Below are 16,482 nucleotides of genomic sequence, written 5' to 3' on the forward strand. Positions count from 1 at the left end.
ACACAAATATATATTGCTGGTCAGTAAGACATACATTAACTACTATACAACTACACAAACATCTATTCCTGGTCAGTAAAACATACATTATCTACTATACAACTACACAAATATCTATACTGGTCAGGGAGACATACATTATCTACTATACAACAGCACAAACATCTTTTCCTGGTCAAGGAGACATGCATTAACAACTATACAACTACACAAACATCTATTCCTGGTCAGTAAAACATACACTAACTACTATACAACTACACAAATATCTATACTGGTCAGGGAGACATACATTATCTACTATACAACAGCACAAACATCTTTTCCTGGTCAAGGAGACATGCATTAACAACTATACAACTACACAAACATCTATTCCTGGTCAGTAAAACATACACTAACTACTATACAACTACACAAATATCTATACTGGTCAGGGAGACATACATTATTGTGACAAAACCAATCTCGCCACTGTACATTGGAGGGCCTGTTATGGAACATTCTTTGGGCTGGAGGTACATGGGCTTAAGGATACCCAGAGACTGCATGGAAATATGGAATTTTATATGCTGGACACCCCATGTACTTTCATAACTCTGTCTTATGTCTATGTCACCCTGTATCCATAAATACAGGATGGGTACAGGGTGTGAGTGCACCTTTTGGGAGCAATTGTGACTCTATAAACCAAGTGGGCATAAAGGACTTTATAGCTAATAAGAACTGTTCCTATATTCTGTAATAAGATGTATTCTATGTATGTTTAAGATCTGATTGTGTCTCAGGAGTCTGTCTAGGTAAACTGATTGGGTTTTGTGTGATTATGTTAACTAGACTGCCCAACATCAGATTGTCTGAGTACTTAATATGTTAATCTGTTTTACCTGTGAATAGACAATTCTTAGAGGTTTGATGCATTGTTCATATGTTTGCTTTACTGTTTAACCAATGCCCTCTGTAACCTGAAGCCAGGGTTATATTCAACCCCCCCATCTGGGGTCAAAACCTGTATAAATACTAGGCATTCAGCCTTTAATAAAGATATTCTTTTTTAAACCTGAAATGTGGAGCTTGGTCTCATGTTTGCAGGGAAACTGATCGAGGTTGTGAAGTGCTGATTCTGTATGCAGGACATTGTTCCCTGGTATTAACCCTTGGTATCCTGTTGGTACCGTAACAATTATCTACTATACAACAGCACAAACATCTTTTCCTGGTCAAGGAGACATGCATTAACAACTATACAACTACACAAACATCTATTCCTGGTCAGTAAGACATACACTAACTACTATACAACTACACAAATATCTAATACTGGTCCAGGAGACATACATTAACTACTATACAACTACCCAAACATCTATTCCTGGTCAGTAAGACATACATTAACTACTATACAACTACCCAAACATCTATTCCTGATCAGTAAGACATACATTAACTACTATACAACTACACAAACATCTAATACTGGTCAGTAAGACAGGCATTAACTACTATACAACTACACAAACATCTAATACTGGTCAGTAAAACATACATTAACTACTTTACACCTACACAAACATCTACTCCTGGTCAGTAAGACATACATTAACTACTATACAACTACACAAACATCTATTCCTGGTCAGTAAGACATACATTAACTACTATACAACTACACAAACATCTATTCCTGATCAGTAAGACATACATTAACTACTATACAACTACACAAACATCTAATACTGGTCAGTAAGACAGACATTAACTACTATACAACTACACAAACATCTAATACTGGTCAGTAAAACATACATTAACTACTATACACCTACACAAACATCTACTCCTGGTCAGTAAGACATACATTAACTACTATACAACTACACAAACATATATTTCTGGTCAGTAAGATATACATTAACTACTATACAACTACACAAACATCTACTCTTGGTCAGTAAGACATACATTAACTACTATACAACTACACAAATATATTCCTGGTCAGTAAGATATACATTAACTACTATACAACTACACAAACATCTAATACTGGTCAGTAAGACATACTGTACATTAACTACTATACAACTACACAAACATCTACTCCTGGTCAGTAAGACATACATTAACTACTATACAACTACACAAAGATATATTCCTGGTCAGGGAAACATACAACTAATAATACATAACTACACAAACCTCTCCTCTTGGTTGATAAGATATACAACAACTACTTTATGAAAATCTCCATCTAGCCAGTAAGACATTCATCAACCACATATCTTCACATATACTGTTAGTCATTGAGAGGTGTCAGATACTGCACAGCTTGTTATGTTAATCATCTACTAGTCAGTGAATATATAGATGTCCATAAATATGTTCAACTGTGTGCAAATCTCCTGCTAATGGTCATATCTGCTGTACCTACACTATGTCATAGCTATTATTGTTTTTCTCCTTACAGGTGTGTACTGCAATCGCACTTTTGACAGTTACGCTTGCTGGGGTGATGCTGCAGCAAACACAACTCATTCAGAGCCATGTCCTAACTACCTGCCATGGTACTCACAAGGTCAGGATTAAAAGAAAGAATGGGAGAAAAAACAAAAAGACATTAGAGAAAGAAGGAGTGGAGTAAGAAAGAAAGTGGGACAAGGGTCCAGGAAGGAAAAAATGAAAGAAAAAAAGGTTACAATAGGAGAAAATAATGAATTGAGGAATAAGGTCTGGTGTTGAAAACATTGATAGCCAGTGGAAGGAAGAAGTTAGGAAGACTCTAGGTTAAGACAGAGACAAGATATGGTTGAGGAGAGACACCTGGATCTACTCATTCACACTTATCATCAAACCTTCCTTTTTGTCATTCCAGTAAAAGATGGCTTTGTATTTCGCCGTTGTGGCCCAGATGGTCAGTGGGTGAGGGATGAGACCGATCTTCCATGGAGAGACCACTCTGAATGCGATAGTGTGGATCATGAGCAGGAGCAGTCACAGGTGAGGGTGAGCAAGAGTAGTCACAGGTGAGGGTGAGCAAGAGAAGTCACAGGTGAGGGTGACAAGTTAGGTGAATTTAATAATGAGGAGGTATCTAAAACATCCTCCGTTATAACAGAATCCCCTAACGGTTGTATATTTAAATCAGAAGGTTTCTAATGGTTCTTCCCTTTCCACAAGTTTACCAAAAGTAAAGTGAATACAACACAAATTTTTAGCGATCCTGTTTGTATAAATCTTTAGCCTAAGTATAAGCCATTAATTGGATACGCTCATAATTTAGAGTAAATTATTTTAGGTTAGATTTCCTGCTAAATAAAAAAAGAGAGTGAGAGCCCATTAACTCCCCAACCTACCCTGACATGATTCGCCGACCAACTCGGCTTTTTCAAAGGTAACCCTTTACCTCCTCATTAAATTCACCTAACTTGAATATAGATAGACATAGATATGGGCTATTAATGAGTAGGGTTTATTATACCTCATTTATCTTTATGTTTCATTAGCTAACTGAATATGTTGAATTTGAAACTATTATATAAAACGGTTATAGGACAATGTATCAACAAATTTGATTAATGCCAGGAGTGGAGATAACACAGCAAATCCTCTGTCTGCTTACTTAAACCGCTGTTGACATATAGTAAAACCATTTATTTGATTTGTAACAGCCAATTTGTTACACACAATATATATTTAATAGTGGGAATAACGCTTATAGAGAACATTGATAATGCGTTTGCATATAACAACCCAGTATACTATCTAGGATGAATTAAACCTAGTGAAACAAGATATATACATATACAGTATATATATATGAAGTAATTAACACTAGGGTTGCAGACATTGAGGCCTATTTATCATATGTCTGTCAGACCTGATCCGACAGTGATGATCAGGTCCGACAGACATCGCTGAATGCGGAGACAATACGCTCTCCGTATTTAGTATTGCAACAGCAGCTCTTGTGAACTGCTGGTGCAGCACCGCCCCCTGCAGACTCGTGGCCAATCGGCCGCCAGCAGTGGGTGTCAATGAACCCGATCGTACTTGATCAGGTTGAATTCCGGCGATGTCTGTCCGTCTGCTCAGAGCAGGCGGACAGGGTTATGAAGCAGCGGTCTTTAGACCGCTGCTTCATGACTGCTATTTCTGGCGAGTCTGCAGGCTCGCCAGAAACACGGGGCGTCAAGCTCCATTCAGAGCCTGATAGATAGGCCCCCATGTAGCAACTTTTCAATGTATTTATGCAAACCGTTATTGATACATAGAAAGATAATTTTTCCTTCTAGTTTACCACTTAAGGGAATCTGGACAATTCGCTACATAAAAAATATATATTTAGTGGTGGGAAGTGTAGTGATGATGTCTTCATGTTGGCACCTGTTGTGTTGTCCGGGACTAGTCAAATTCTAGTTATAATGTAGGAACTTATAAATAACAGGTATAATAGGTATCTACCCACTATTCAAGCTCTTATGGGCATGAAATGAGGAAGTGCAGCAAACACCTCAATAAAATCTATATTTATCTGGTGTAGACCACATACTCTGGCCTCTATTACATACAGGATATTATTATGACTATCAGGTAATTGTTTAATTAAAGACTATGGATTAACATCCACATTGTAGGTCATTTATACTGAGATTACTGATATACTTTAGTGGAGTTATAAGCTGCTTACAACCAACATTGGTTCCATCGTATTACCACGTTACCATATCCTATCCCTTTTAGGTCTACATATTATTCCTGTGGTTTTTAACATTGTTGTCCATTGTTTTAATTTGCATGAATAAAAGTTATATTTTAACATTTTTCCCTTTAAATATCTGCCACTTGTTGCTCACTAGTTCAAGTATCTTCATTAGGGAATAAGAGTGCTCTCAGTTGTAAACCTTTCTGCAGTCTTGTACTGCTTTTCTGTAAATTGTACCTATTGTGATAAAATATATAACAACCTTAAGGGGTAGATAAGACTGCTACTACAAATTAGAAATTGACTTTCACATTGAGTTCCCTTTAACCTTAATAGAAGTGCCACTGGTTTTTCTGTATGACATTCCATGACATGTGGCTCATGAGCAGGAGCAGTCACAGGTGAGGGTGACAACATAAACAGAGGTCTAGCAGCCAAGGAAATACATTAGGTGACATTCCATGACATGTGGCTCATGAGCAGGAACAGTCACAGGTGAGGGTGACAACATAAACAGAGGTCTAGCAGCCAAGGAAATATATTAGGTGACATTCCATGACATGTGGCTCATGAGCAGGAGCAGTCACAGGTGAGGGTGACAACAGAAACAGAGGTCTAGCTGCCAAGGAAATATATTAGGTGACATTCCATGACATGAGGATCATGAGCAGGAGCAGTCACAGGTGAGGGTGACAACATAAACAGAGGTCTAGCTGCCAAGGAAATATATTAGGTGACATTCCATGACATGAGGATCATGAGCAAGAGCAGTCAGAGGTGAGGGTGACAACGTAAACAGAGGTCTACCTGCCAAGGAAATATATTAGGTGACATTCCATGACATGAGGATCATGAGCAGGAGTAGTCACAGGTGAGGGTGACAACATAAACAGAGGTCTACCTGCCAAGGAAATATATAAGGTGACATTCCATGACATGAGGATCATGAGCAGGAGCAGTCACTTGTGAGGGTGACAACATAAACAGAGGTCTAGCGGCCAAGGAAATATATTAGGTGACATTCCATGACATGAGGATCATGAGCAGCAGCAGTCACTTGTGAGGGTGACAACATAAACAGAGGTCTAGCGGCCAAGGAAATATATTAGGTGACATTCCATGACATGAGGATCATGAGCAGGAACAGTCACAGGTGAGGGTGACAACATAAACAGAGGTCTAGCGGCCAAGGAAATATATTAGGTGACATTCCATGACATGAGGATCATGAGCAGCAGCAGTCACAGGTGAGGGTGACAACATAAACAGAGGTCTAGCTGCCAAGGAAATATATTAGGTGACATTCCATGACATGAGGATCATGAGCAGGAGTAGTCACAGGTGAGGGTGACAACATAAACAGAGGTCTAGCTGCCAAGGAAATATATTAGGTGACATTCCATGACATGAGGATCATGAGCAGGAGCAGTCACTTGTGAGGGTGACAACATAAACAGAGGTCTAGCGGCCAAGGAAATATATTAGGTGACATTACAATTACATGACATGAGGATCATGAGCAGGAGCAGTCACAGGTGAGGGTGACAACATAAACAGAGGTCTAGCTATGAAGGAAATATATTAGGTGACATTCCATGACATGAGAATCATGAGCAGGAACAGTCACAGGTGAGGGTGACAACATAAACAGAGGTCTAGCTGCCAAGGAAATATATTAGGTGACATTCCATGACATGAGGATCATGAGCAGGAGCAGTCACAGGTGAAGGTGACAACATAAACAGAGGTCTAGCGGCCAAGGAAATATATTAGGTGACATTCCATGACATGAGGATCATGAGCAGGAGCAGTCACAGGTGAGGGTGAGAACATAAACAGAGGTCTAGCTGCCAAGGAAATATATTAGGTGACATTCCATGACATGAGGATCATGAGCAGGAACAGTCACAGGTGAGGGTGACAACATAAACAGAGGTCTTCCTGCCAAGGAAATATATTAGGTGACATTCCATGACATTAGGATCATGAGCAGGAACAGTCACAGGTGAGGGTGACAACATAAACAGAGGTCTAACTGCCAAGGAAATATATTAGGTGACATTCCATGACATGAGGATCATGAGCAGGAGTAGTCACAGGTGAGTGTGACAACAGAAACAGAGGTCTAGCTGCCAAGGAAATATATTAGGTGACATTCCATGACATGAGGATCATGAGCAGGAACAGTCACAGGTGAAGGTGACAACATAAACAGAGGTCTAGCAGCCAAGGAAATATATTAGGTGACATTCCATGACATGAGGATCATGAGCAGGAACAGTCACAGGTGAGGGTGACAACATAAACAGAGGTCTAGCTGCCAAGGAAATATATTAGGTGACATTCCATGACATGAGGATCATGAGCAGGAACAGTCACAGGTGAAGGTGACAACATAAACAGAGGTCTAGCTGCCAAGGAAATATATTAGGTGACATTCCATGACATGAGGATCATGAGCAGGAACAGTCACAGGTGAGGGTGACAACATAAACAGAGGTCTACCTGCCAAGGAAATATATTAGGTGACATTCCATGACATGAGGATCATGAGCAGGAGCAGTCACTTGTGAGGGTGACAACATAAACAGAGGTCTAGCGGCCAAGGAAATATATTAGGTGACATTCCATGACATGAGGATCATGAGCAGGAGTAGTCACAGGTGAGGGTGACAACATAAACAGAGGTCTAGCTGCCAAGGAAATATATTAGGTGACATTCCATGACATGAGGATCATGAGCAGGAGTAGTCACAGGTGAGGGTGACAACATAAACAGAGGTCTAGCTGCCAAGGAAATACATTAGGTGACATTCCATGACATGAGGATCATGAGCAGGAGCAGTCACAGGTGAGGGTGACAACATAAACAGAGGTTTAGCTGCCAAGGAAATATATTAGGTGACATTCCATGACATGAGGATCATAAGCAGGAGTAGTCACAGGTGAGGGTGACAACATAAACAGAGGTCTAGCTGCCAAGGAAATACATTAGGTGACATCCCATGACATGAGGATCATGAGCAGGAACAGTCACAGGTGAGGGTGACAACAGAAACAGAGGTCTACCTGCTAAGGAAATATATTAGGTGACATTCCATGACATGAGGATCATGAGCAGGAACAGTCACAGGTGAGGGTGACAACAGAAACAGAGGTCTACCTGCTAAGGAAATATATTAGGTGACATTCCATGACATGAGGATCATGAGCAGGAGCAGTCACAGGTGAGGGTGACAACAGAAACAGAGGTCTACCTGCTAAGGAAATATATTAGGTGACATTCCATGACATGAGGATCATGAGCAGGAGCAGACACAGATGAGGGTGACAACATAAACAGAGGTCTAGCTGCCAAGGAAATATATTTGGTGACATTCCATGACATTAGGATCATGAGCAGGAACAGTCACAGGTGAGGGTGACAACATAAACAGAGGTCTAGCTGCCAAGGAAATATATTAGGTGACATTCCATGACATGAGGATCATGAGCAGGAGCAGTCACAGGTGAGGGTGACAACATAAACAGAGGTCTAGCTGCCAAGGAAATATATTAGGTGACATTCCATGACATGAGGATCATGAGCAGGAGCAGTCACAGGTGAGGGTGACAACATAAACAGAGGTCTACCTGCCAAGGAAATATATTAGGTGACATTCCATGACATGTGGCTCATGAGCAGGAACAGTCACAGGTGAGGGTGACAACATAAACAGAGGTCTAGCTATGAAGGAAATATATTAGGTGACATTCCATGACATGTGGCTCATGAGCAGGAACAGTCACAGGTGAAGGTGACAACATAAACAGAGGTCTAGCGGCCAAGGAAATATATTAGGTGACATTCCATGACATGAGGATCATGAGCAGGAGTAGTCACAGGTGAGGGTGACAACATAAACAGAGGTCTAGCTGCCAAGGAAATACATTAGGTGACATTCCATGACATGAGGATAATGAGCAGGAATAGTCACAGGTGAGAGTGACAACATAAACAGAGGTCTAGCTGCCAAGGAAATATATAAGGTGACATTCCATGACATGAGGATCATGAGCAGGAGCAGTCACAGGTGAGGGTGACAACATAAACAGAGGTCTACCTGCCAAGGAAATATATTAGGTGACATTCCATGACATGAGGATCATGAGCAGGAGCAGTCACAGGTGAGGGTGACAACAGAAACAGAGGTCTAGCTGCCAAGGAAATACATTAGGTGACATTCCATGACATGAGGATCATGAGCAGGAACAGTCACAGGTGAGGGTGACAACAGAAACAGAGGTCTACCTGCTAAGGAAATATATTAGGTGACATTCCATGACATGAGGATCATGAGCAGGAGTAGTCACAGGTGAGGGTGACAACAGAAACAGAGGTCTACCTGCCAAGGAAATATATTAGGTGACATTCCATGACATGAGGATCATGAGCATGAACAGTCACAGGTGAGGGTGACAACATAAACAGAGGTCTAGCTGCCAAGGAAATATATTAGGTGACATTCCATGACATGAGGATCATGAGCATGAACAGTCACAGGTGAGGGTGACAACATAAACAGAGGTCTAGCTGCCAAGGAAATATATTAGGTGACATTCCATGACATGAGGATCATGTGCAGGAGTAGTCACAGTTGAGGGTGACAACATAAACAGAGGTCTAGCTGCCAAGGAAATACATTAGGTGACATTCCATGACATTAGGATCATGAGCAGGAGCAGTCACAGGTGAGGATGACAACATAAACAGAGGTCTAGCGGCCAAGGAAATACATTAGGTGACATTCCATGACATTAGGATCATGAGCAGGAGCAGTCACAGATGAGGGTGACAACAGAAACAGAGGTCTAGCGGCCAAGGAAATATATTAGGTGACATTCCATGACATTAGGATCATGAGCAGGAGCTGTCACAGATGAGGGTGACAACAGAAACAGAGGTCTAGCGGCCAAGGAAATATATTAGGTGACATTCCATGACATGAGGATCATGAGCAGCAGCAGTCACAGGTGAGGGTGACAACACAAACAGAGGTCTACCTGCCAAGGAAATATATTAGGTGACATTCCATGACATGAGGATCATGAGCAGGAGCAGACACAGATGAGGGTGACAACATAAACAGAGGTCTAGCTGCCAAGGAAATATATTAGGTGACATTCCATGACATGAGGATCATGAGCAGGAACAGTCACATGTGAGGGTGACAACATAAACAGAGGTCTAGTTGCCAAGGAAATATATTAGGTGACATTCCATGACATGAGGATCATGAGCATGAACAGTCACAGGTGAGGGTGACAACATAAACAGAGGTCTAGTTGCCAAGGAAATATATTAGGTGACATTCCATGACATGAGGATCATGAGCAGCAGCAGTCACTTGTGAGGGTGACAACATAAACAGAGGTCTACCTGCCAAGGAAATATATTAGGTGACATTCCATGACATGAGGATCAAGAGCAGGAGCAGTCACAGGTGAGGGTGACAACATAAACAGAGGTCTAGCGGCCAAGGAAATATATTAGGTGACATTACATGACATGAGGATCATGAGCAGGAGCAGTCACAGGTGAGGGTGACAACATAAACAGAGGTCTAGCTGCCAAGGAAATATATTAGGTGACATTCCATGACATGAGCATCATGAGCAGGAACAGTCACAGGTGAGGGTGACAACATAAACAGAGGTCTAGCAGCCAAGGAAATACATTAGGTGACATTCCATGACATGAGTATCATGAGCAGGAGTAGTCACAGATGAGGGTGACAACATAAACAGAGGTCTAGCTGCCAAGGAAATATATTAGGTGACATTCCATGACATGAGGATCATGAGCAGGAGCAGACACAGATGAGGGTGACAACATAAACAGAGGTCTACCTGCCAAGGAAATATATTAGGTGACATTCCATGACATGAGGATCATGAGCAGGAGCAGACACAGATGAGGGTGACAACATAAACAGAGGTCTACCTGCCAAGGAAATATATTAGGTGACATTATATGACATGAGGATCATGAGCAGGAACAGTCACAGGTGAGAGTGACAACATAAACAGAGGTCTACCTGCCAAGGAAATATATTAGGTGACATTCCATGACATGAGGATCATGAGCAGGAGCAGACACAGATGAGGGTGACAACATAAACAGAGGTCTACCTGCCAAGGAAATATATTAGGTGACATTATATGACATGAGGATCATGAGCAGGAACAGTCACAGGTGAGGGTGACAACATAAACAGAGGTCTACCTGCCAAGGAAATATATTAGGTGACATTCCATCACATTAGGATCATGAGCAGGAGTAGTCACAGGTGAGGGTGACAACATAAACAGAGGTCTAGCTGCCAAGGAAATACATTAGGTGACATTCCATGACATGAGAATCATGAGCAGGAACAGTCACAGGTGAGGGTGACAACATAAACAGAGGTCTAGCTGCCAAGGAAATATATTAGGTGACATTCCATGACATGAGGCTCATGAGCAGGAATAGTCACAGGTGAGAGTGACAACATAAACAGAGGTCTAGCTGCCAAGGAAATATATAAGGTGACATTCCATGACATGAGGATCATGTACAGGAGCAGTCACAGGTGAGGGTGACAACATAAACAGAGGTCTACCTGCCAAGGAAATATATTAGGTGACATTCCATGACATGTGGCTCATGAGCAGGAACAGTCACAGGTGAGGGTGACAACATAAACAGAGGTCTAGCTGCCAAAGAAATATATTAGGTGACATTCCATGACATGTGACTCATGAGCAGGAACAGTCACAGGTGAAGGTGACAACATAAACAGAGGTCTAGCTGCCAAGGAAATACATTAGGTGACATTCCCTGACATGAGGATCATGAGCAGGAGTAGTCACAGGTGAGAGTGACAACAGAAACAGAGGTCTACCTGCCAAGGAAATATATTAGGTGACATTCCATGACATGAGGATCATGAGCAGGAGCAGTCACAGGTGAGGATGACAACATAAACAGAGGTCTAGCTGCCAAGGAAATACATTAGGTGACATTCCATGACATGAGGATCATGAGCAGGAGTAGTCACAGGTGAGGGTGACAACAGAAACAGAGGTCTAGCTGCCAAGGAAATATATTAGGTGACATTCCATGACATGAGGATCATGAGCAGGAACAGTCACAGGTGAGGGTGACAACAGAAACAGAGGTCTACCTGCTAAGGAAATATATTAGGTGACATTCCATGACATGAGGATCATGAGCAGGAGTAGTCACAGGTGAGGGTGACAACAGAAACAGAGGTCTACCTGCCAAGGAAATATATTAGGTGACATTCCATGACATGAGGATCATGAGCATGAACAGTCACAGGTGAGGGTGACAACATAAACAGAGGTCTAGCTGCCAAGGAAATATATTAGGTGACATTCCATGACATGAGGATCATGTGCAGGTGTAGTCACAGGTGAGGGTGACAACATAAACAGAGGTCTAGCTGCCAAGGAAATACATTAGGTGACATTCCATGACATTAGGATCATGAGCAGGAGCAGTCACAGGTGAGGATGACAACATAAACAGAGGTCTAGCGGCCAAGGAAATACATTAGGTGACATTCCATGACATTAGGATCATGAGCAGGAGCAGTCACAGATGAGGGTGACAACAGAAACAGAGGTCTAGCGGCCAAGGAAATATATTAGGTGACATTCCATGACATGAGGATCATAAGCAGGAGCAGTCACAGGTGAGGGTGACAACAGAAACAGAGGTCTACCTGCCAAGAAAATATATTAGGTGACATTCCATGACATGAGGATCATAAGCAGGAACAGTCACAGGTGAGGGTGACAACAGAAACAGAGGTCTAGCAGCCAAGGAAATATATTAGGTGACATTCCATGACATGAGGATCATAAGCAGGAACAGTCACAGGTGAGGGTGACAACATAAACAGAGGTCTAGTTGCCAAGGAAATATATTAGGTGACATTCCATGACATGAGGATCATGAGCAGGAGCAGACACAGATGAGGGTGACAACATAAACAGAGGCCTAGCTGCCAAGGAAATATATTAGGTGACATTCCATGACATGAGGATCATGAGCAGGAACAGTCACATGTGAGGGTGACAACATAAACAGAGGTCTAGTTGCCAAGGAAATATATTAGGTGACATTCCATGACATGAGGATCATGAGCATGAACAGTCACAGGTGAGAGTGACAACATAAACAGAGGTCTAGTTGCCAAGGAAATATATTAGGTGACATTCCATGACATGAGGATCATGAGCATGAACAGTCACATGTGAGGGTGACAACATAAACAGAGGTCTAGTTGCCAAGGAAATATATTAGGTGACATTCCATGACATGAGGATCATGAGCAGGAGTAGTCACAGGTGAGGGTGACAACATAAACAGAGGTCTAGCTGCCAAGGAAATATATTAGGTGACATTCCATGACATGAGGATCATGAGCAGGAGCAGTCACAGGTGAGGGTGACAACAGAAACAGAGGTCTAGCTGCCAAGGAAATATATTAGGTGAGATTCCATGACATGAGGATCATGAGCATGAACAGTCACAGGTGAGGGTGACAACATAAACAGAGGTCTAGCTGCCAAGGAAATATATTAGGTGACATTCCATGACATGAGGATCATGAGCAGGAGCAGTCACAGGTGAGGGTGACAACAGAAACAGAGGTCTAGCGGCCAAGGAAATATATTAGGTGTCATTCCATGACATGAGGATCATGAGCAGGAGCAGTCACAGGTGAGGGTGACAACAGAAACAGAGGTCTAGCTGCCAAGGAAATATATTAGGTGACATTCCATGACATCAGGATCATGAGCAGGAGCAGTCACAGGTTAGGGTGACAACGTAAACAGAGGTTTACCTGCCAAGGAAATATATTAGGTGGCATTCCATGACATGAGGATCATGAGCAGGAGTAGTCACAGGTGAGGGTGACAACATAAACAGAGGTCTAGCGGCCAAGGAAATATATTAGGTGACATTACATGACATGAGGATCATGAGCAGGAGCAGTCACAGGTGAGGGTGACAACATAAACAGAGGTCTAGCTGCCAAGGAAATATATTAGGTGACATTCCATGACATGAGCATCATGAGCAGGAACAGTCACAGGTGAGGGTGACAACATAAACAGAGGTCTAGCAGCCAAGGAAATACATTAGGTGACATTCCATGACATGAGGATCATGAGCAGGAGTAGTCACAGATGAGGGTGACAACATAAACAGAGGTCTAGCTGCCAAGGAAATATATTAGGTGACATTCCATGACATGAGGATCATGAGCAGGAGCAGACACAGATGAGGGTGACAACATAAACAGAGGTCTACCTGCCAAGGAAATATATTAGGTGACATTCCATGACATGAGGATCATGAGCAGGAGCAGACACAGATGAGGGTGACAACATAAACAGAGGTCTATCTGCCAAGGAAATATATTAGGTGACATTATATGACATGAGGATCATGAGCAGGAACAGTCACAGGTGAGAGTGACAACATAAACAGAGGTCTACCTGCCAAGGAAATATATTAGGTGACATTCCATGACATGAGGATAATGAGCAGGAGCAGACACAGATGAGGGTGACAACATAAACAGAGGTCTACCTGCCAAGGAAATATATTAGGTGACATTATATGACATGAGGATCATGAGCAGGAACAGTCACAGGTGAGGGTGACAACATAAACAGAGGTCTACCTGCCAAGGAAATATATTAGGTGACATTCCATCACATTAGGATCATGAGCAGGAGTAGTCACAGGTGAGGGTGACAACATAAACAGAGGTCTAGCTGCCAAGGAAATACATTAGGTGACATTCCATGACATGAGAATCATGAGCAGGAACAGTCACAGGTGAGGGTGACAACATAAACAGAGGTCTAGCTGCCAAGGAAATATATTAGGTGACATTCCATGACATGAGGATCATGAGCAGGAATAGTCACAGGTGAGAGTGACAACATAAACAGAGGTCTAGCTGCCAAGGAAATATATAAGGTGACATTCCATGACATGAGGATCATGTACAGGAGCAGTCACAGGTGAGGGTGACAACATAAACAGAGGTCTACCTGCCAAGGAAATATATTAGGTGACATTCCATGACATGTGGCTCATGAGCAGGAACAGTCACAGGTGAGGGTGACAACATAAACAGAAGTCTAGCTGCCAAAGAAATATATTAGGTGACATTCCATGACATGTGACTCATGAGCAGGAACAGTCACAGGTGAAGGTGACAACATAAACAGAGGTCTAGCTGCCAAGGAAATACATTAGGTGACATTCCATGACATGAGGATCATGAGCAGGAGTAGTCACAGGTGAGAGTGACAACAGAAACAGAGGTCTACCTGCCAAGGAAATATATTAGGTGACATTCCATGACATGAGGATCATGAGCAGGAGCAGTCACAGGTGAGGATGACAACATAAACAGAGGTCTAGCTGCCAAGGAAATACATTAGGTGACATTCCATGACATGAGGATCATGAGCAGGAGTAGTCACAGGTGAGGGTGACAACAGAAACAGAGGTCTAGCTGCCAAGGAAATATATTAGGTGACATTCCATGACATGAGGATCATGAGCAGGAACAGTCACAGGTGAGGGTGACAACAGAAACAGAGGTCTACCTGCTAAGGAAATATATTAGGTGACATTCCATGACATGAGGATCATGAGCAGGAGTAGTCACAGGTGAGGGTGACAACAGAAACAGAGGTCTAGCTGCCAAGGAAATATATTAGGTGACATTCCATGACATGAGGATCATGAGCATGAACAGTCACAGGTGAGGGTGACAACATAAACAGAGGTCTAGCTGCCAAGGAAATATATTAGGTGACATTCCATGACATGAGGATCATGTGCAGGAGTAGTCACAGGTGAGGGTGACAACATAAACAGAGGTCTAGCTGCCAAGGAAATACATTAGGTGACATTCCATGACATTAGGATCATGAGCAGGAGCAGTCACAGGTGAGGATGACAACATAAACAGAGGTCTAGCTGCCAAGGAAATACATTAGGTGACATTCCATGACATTAGGATCATGAGCAGGAGCAGTCACAGATGAGGGTGACAACAGAAACAGAGGTCTAGCGGCCAAGGAAATATATTAGGTGACATTCCATGACATGAGGATCATAAGCAGGAGCAGTCACAGGTGAGGGTGACAACAGAAACAGAGGTCTACCTGCCAAGGAAATATATTAGGTGACATTCCATGACATGAGGATCATAAGCAGGAACAGTCACAGGTGAGGGTGACAACAGAAACAGAGGTCTAGCAGCCAAGGAAATATATTAGGTGACATTCCATGACATGAGGATCATAAGCAGGAACAGTCACAGGTGAGGGTGACAACATAAACAGAGGTCTAGTTGCCAAGGAAATATATTAGGTGACATTCCATGACATGAGGATCATGAGCAGGAGCAGACACAGATGAGGGTGACAACATAAACAGAGGCCTAGCTGCCAAGGAAATATATTAGGTGACATTCCATGACATGAGGATCATGAGCAGGAACAGTCACATGTGAGGGTGACAACATAAACAGAGGTCTAGTTGCCAAGGAAATATATTAGGTGACATTCCATGACATGAGGATCATGAGCATGAACAGTCACAGGTGAGAGTGACAACATAAACAGAGGTCTAGTTGCCAAGGAAATATATTAGGTGACATTCCATGACATGAGGATCATGAGCATGAACAGTCACA

The 16,482-nt window shown here is 42.3% G+C and overlaps 1 protein-coding gene across 1 annotated transcript in view; it reads left to right on the forward strand.

Moving 5' to 3' along the window:
- Positions 1-16,482, forward strand: part of GIPR (gastric inhibitory polypeptide receptor) — a 218,381-nt gene that overhangs the window by 1,932 nt on the left and 199,967 nt on the right. Inside the window, exons 3-4 of the mRNA XM_053689754.1 lie at positions 2,468-2,575; positions 2,873-3,003. Coding sequence (XP_053545729.1) covers positions 2,468-2,575; positions 2,873-3,003 — 239 coding nt within the window. The remainder of the gene's footprint in view (positions 1-2,467; positions 2,576-2,872; positions 3,004-16,482) is intronic.

This window comes from Bombina bombina, chromosome 7, assembly GCF_027579735.1.
Source record: "Bombina bombina isolate aBomBom1 chromosome 7, aBomBom1.pri, whole genome shotgun sequence".
Classification (NCBI taxonomy): Eukaryota; Metazoa; Chordata; class Amphibia; order Anura; family Bombinatoridae; genus Bombina; species Bombina bombina.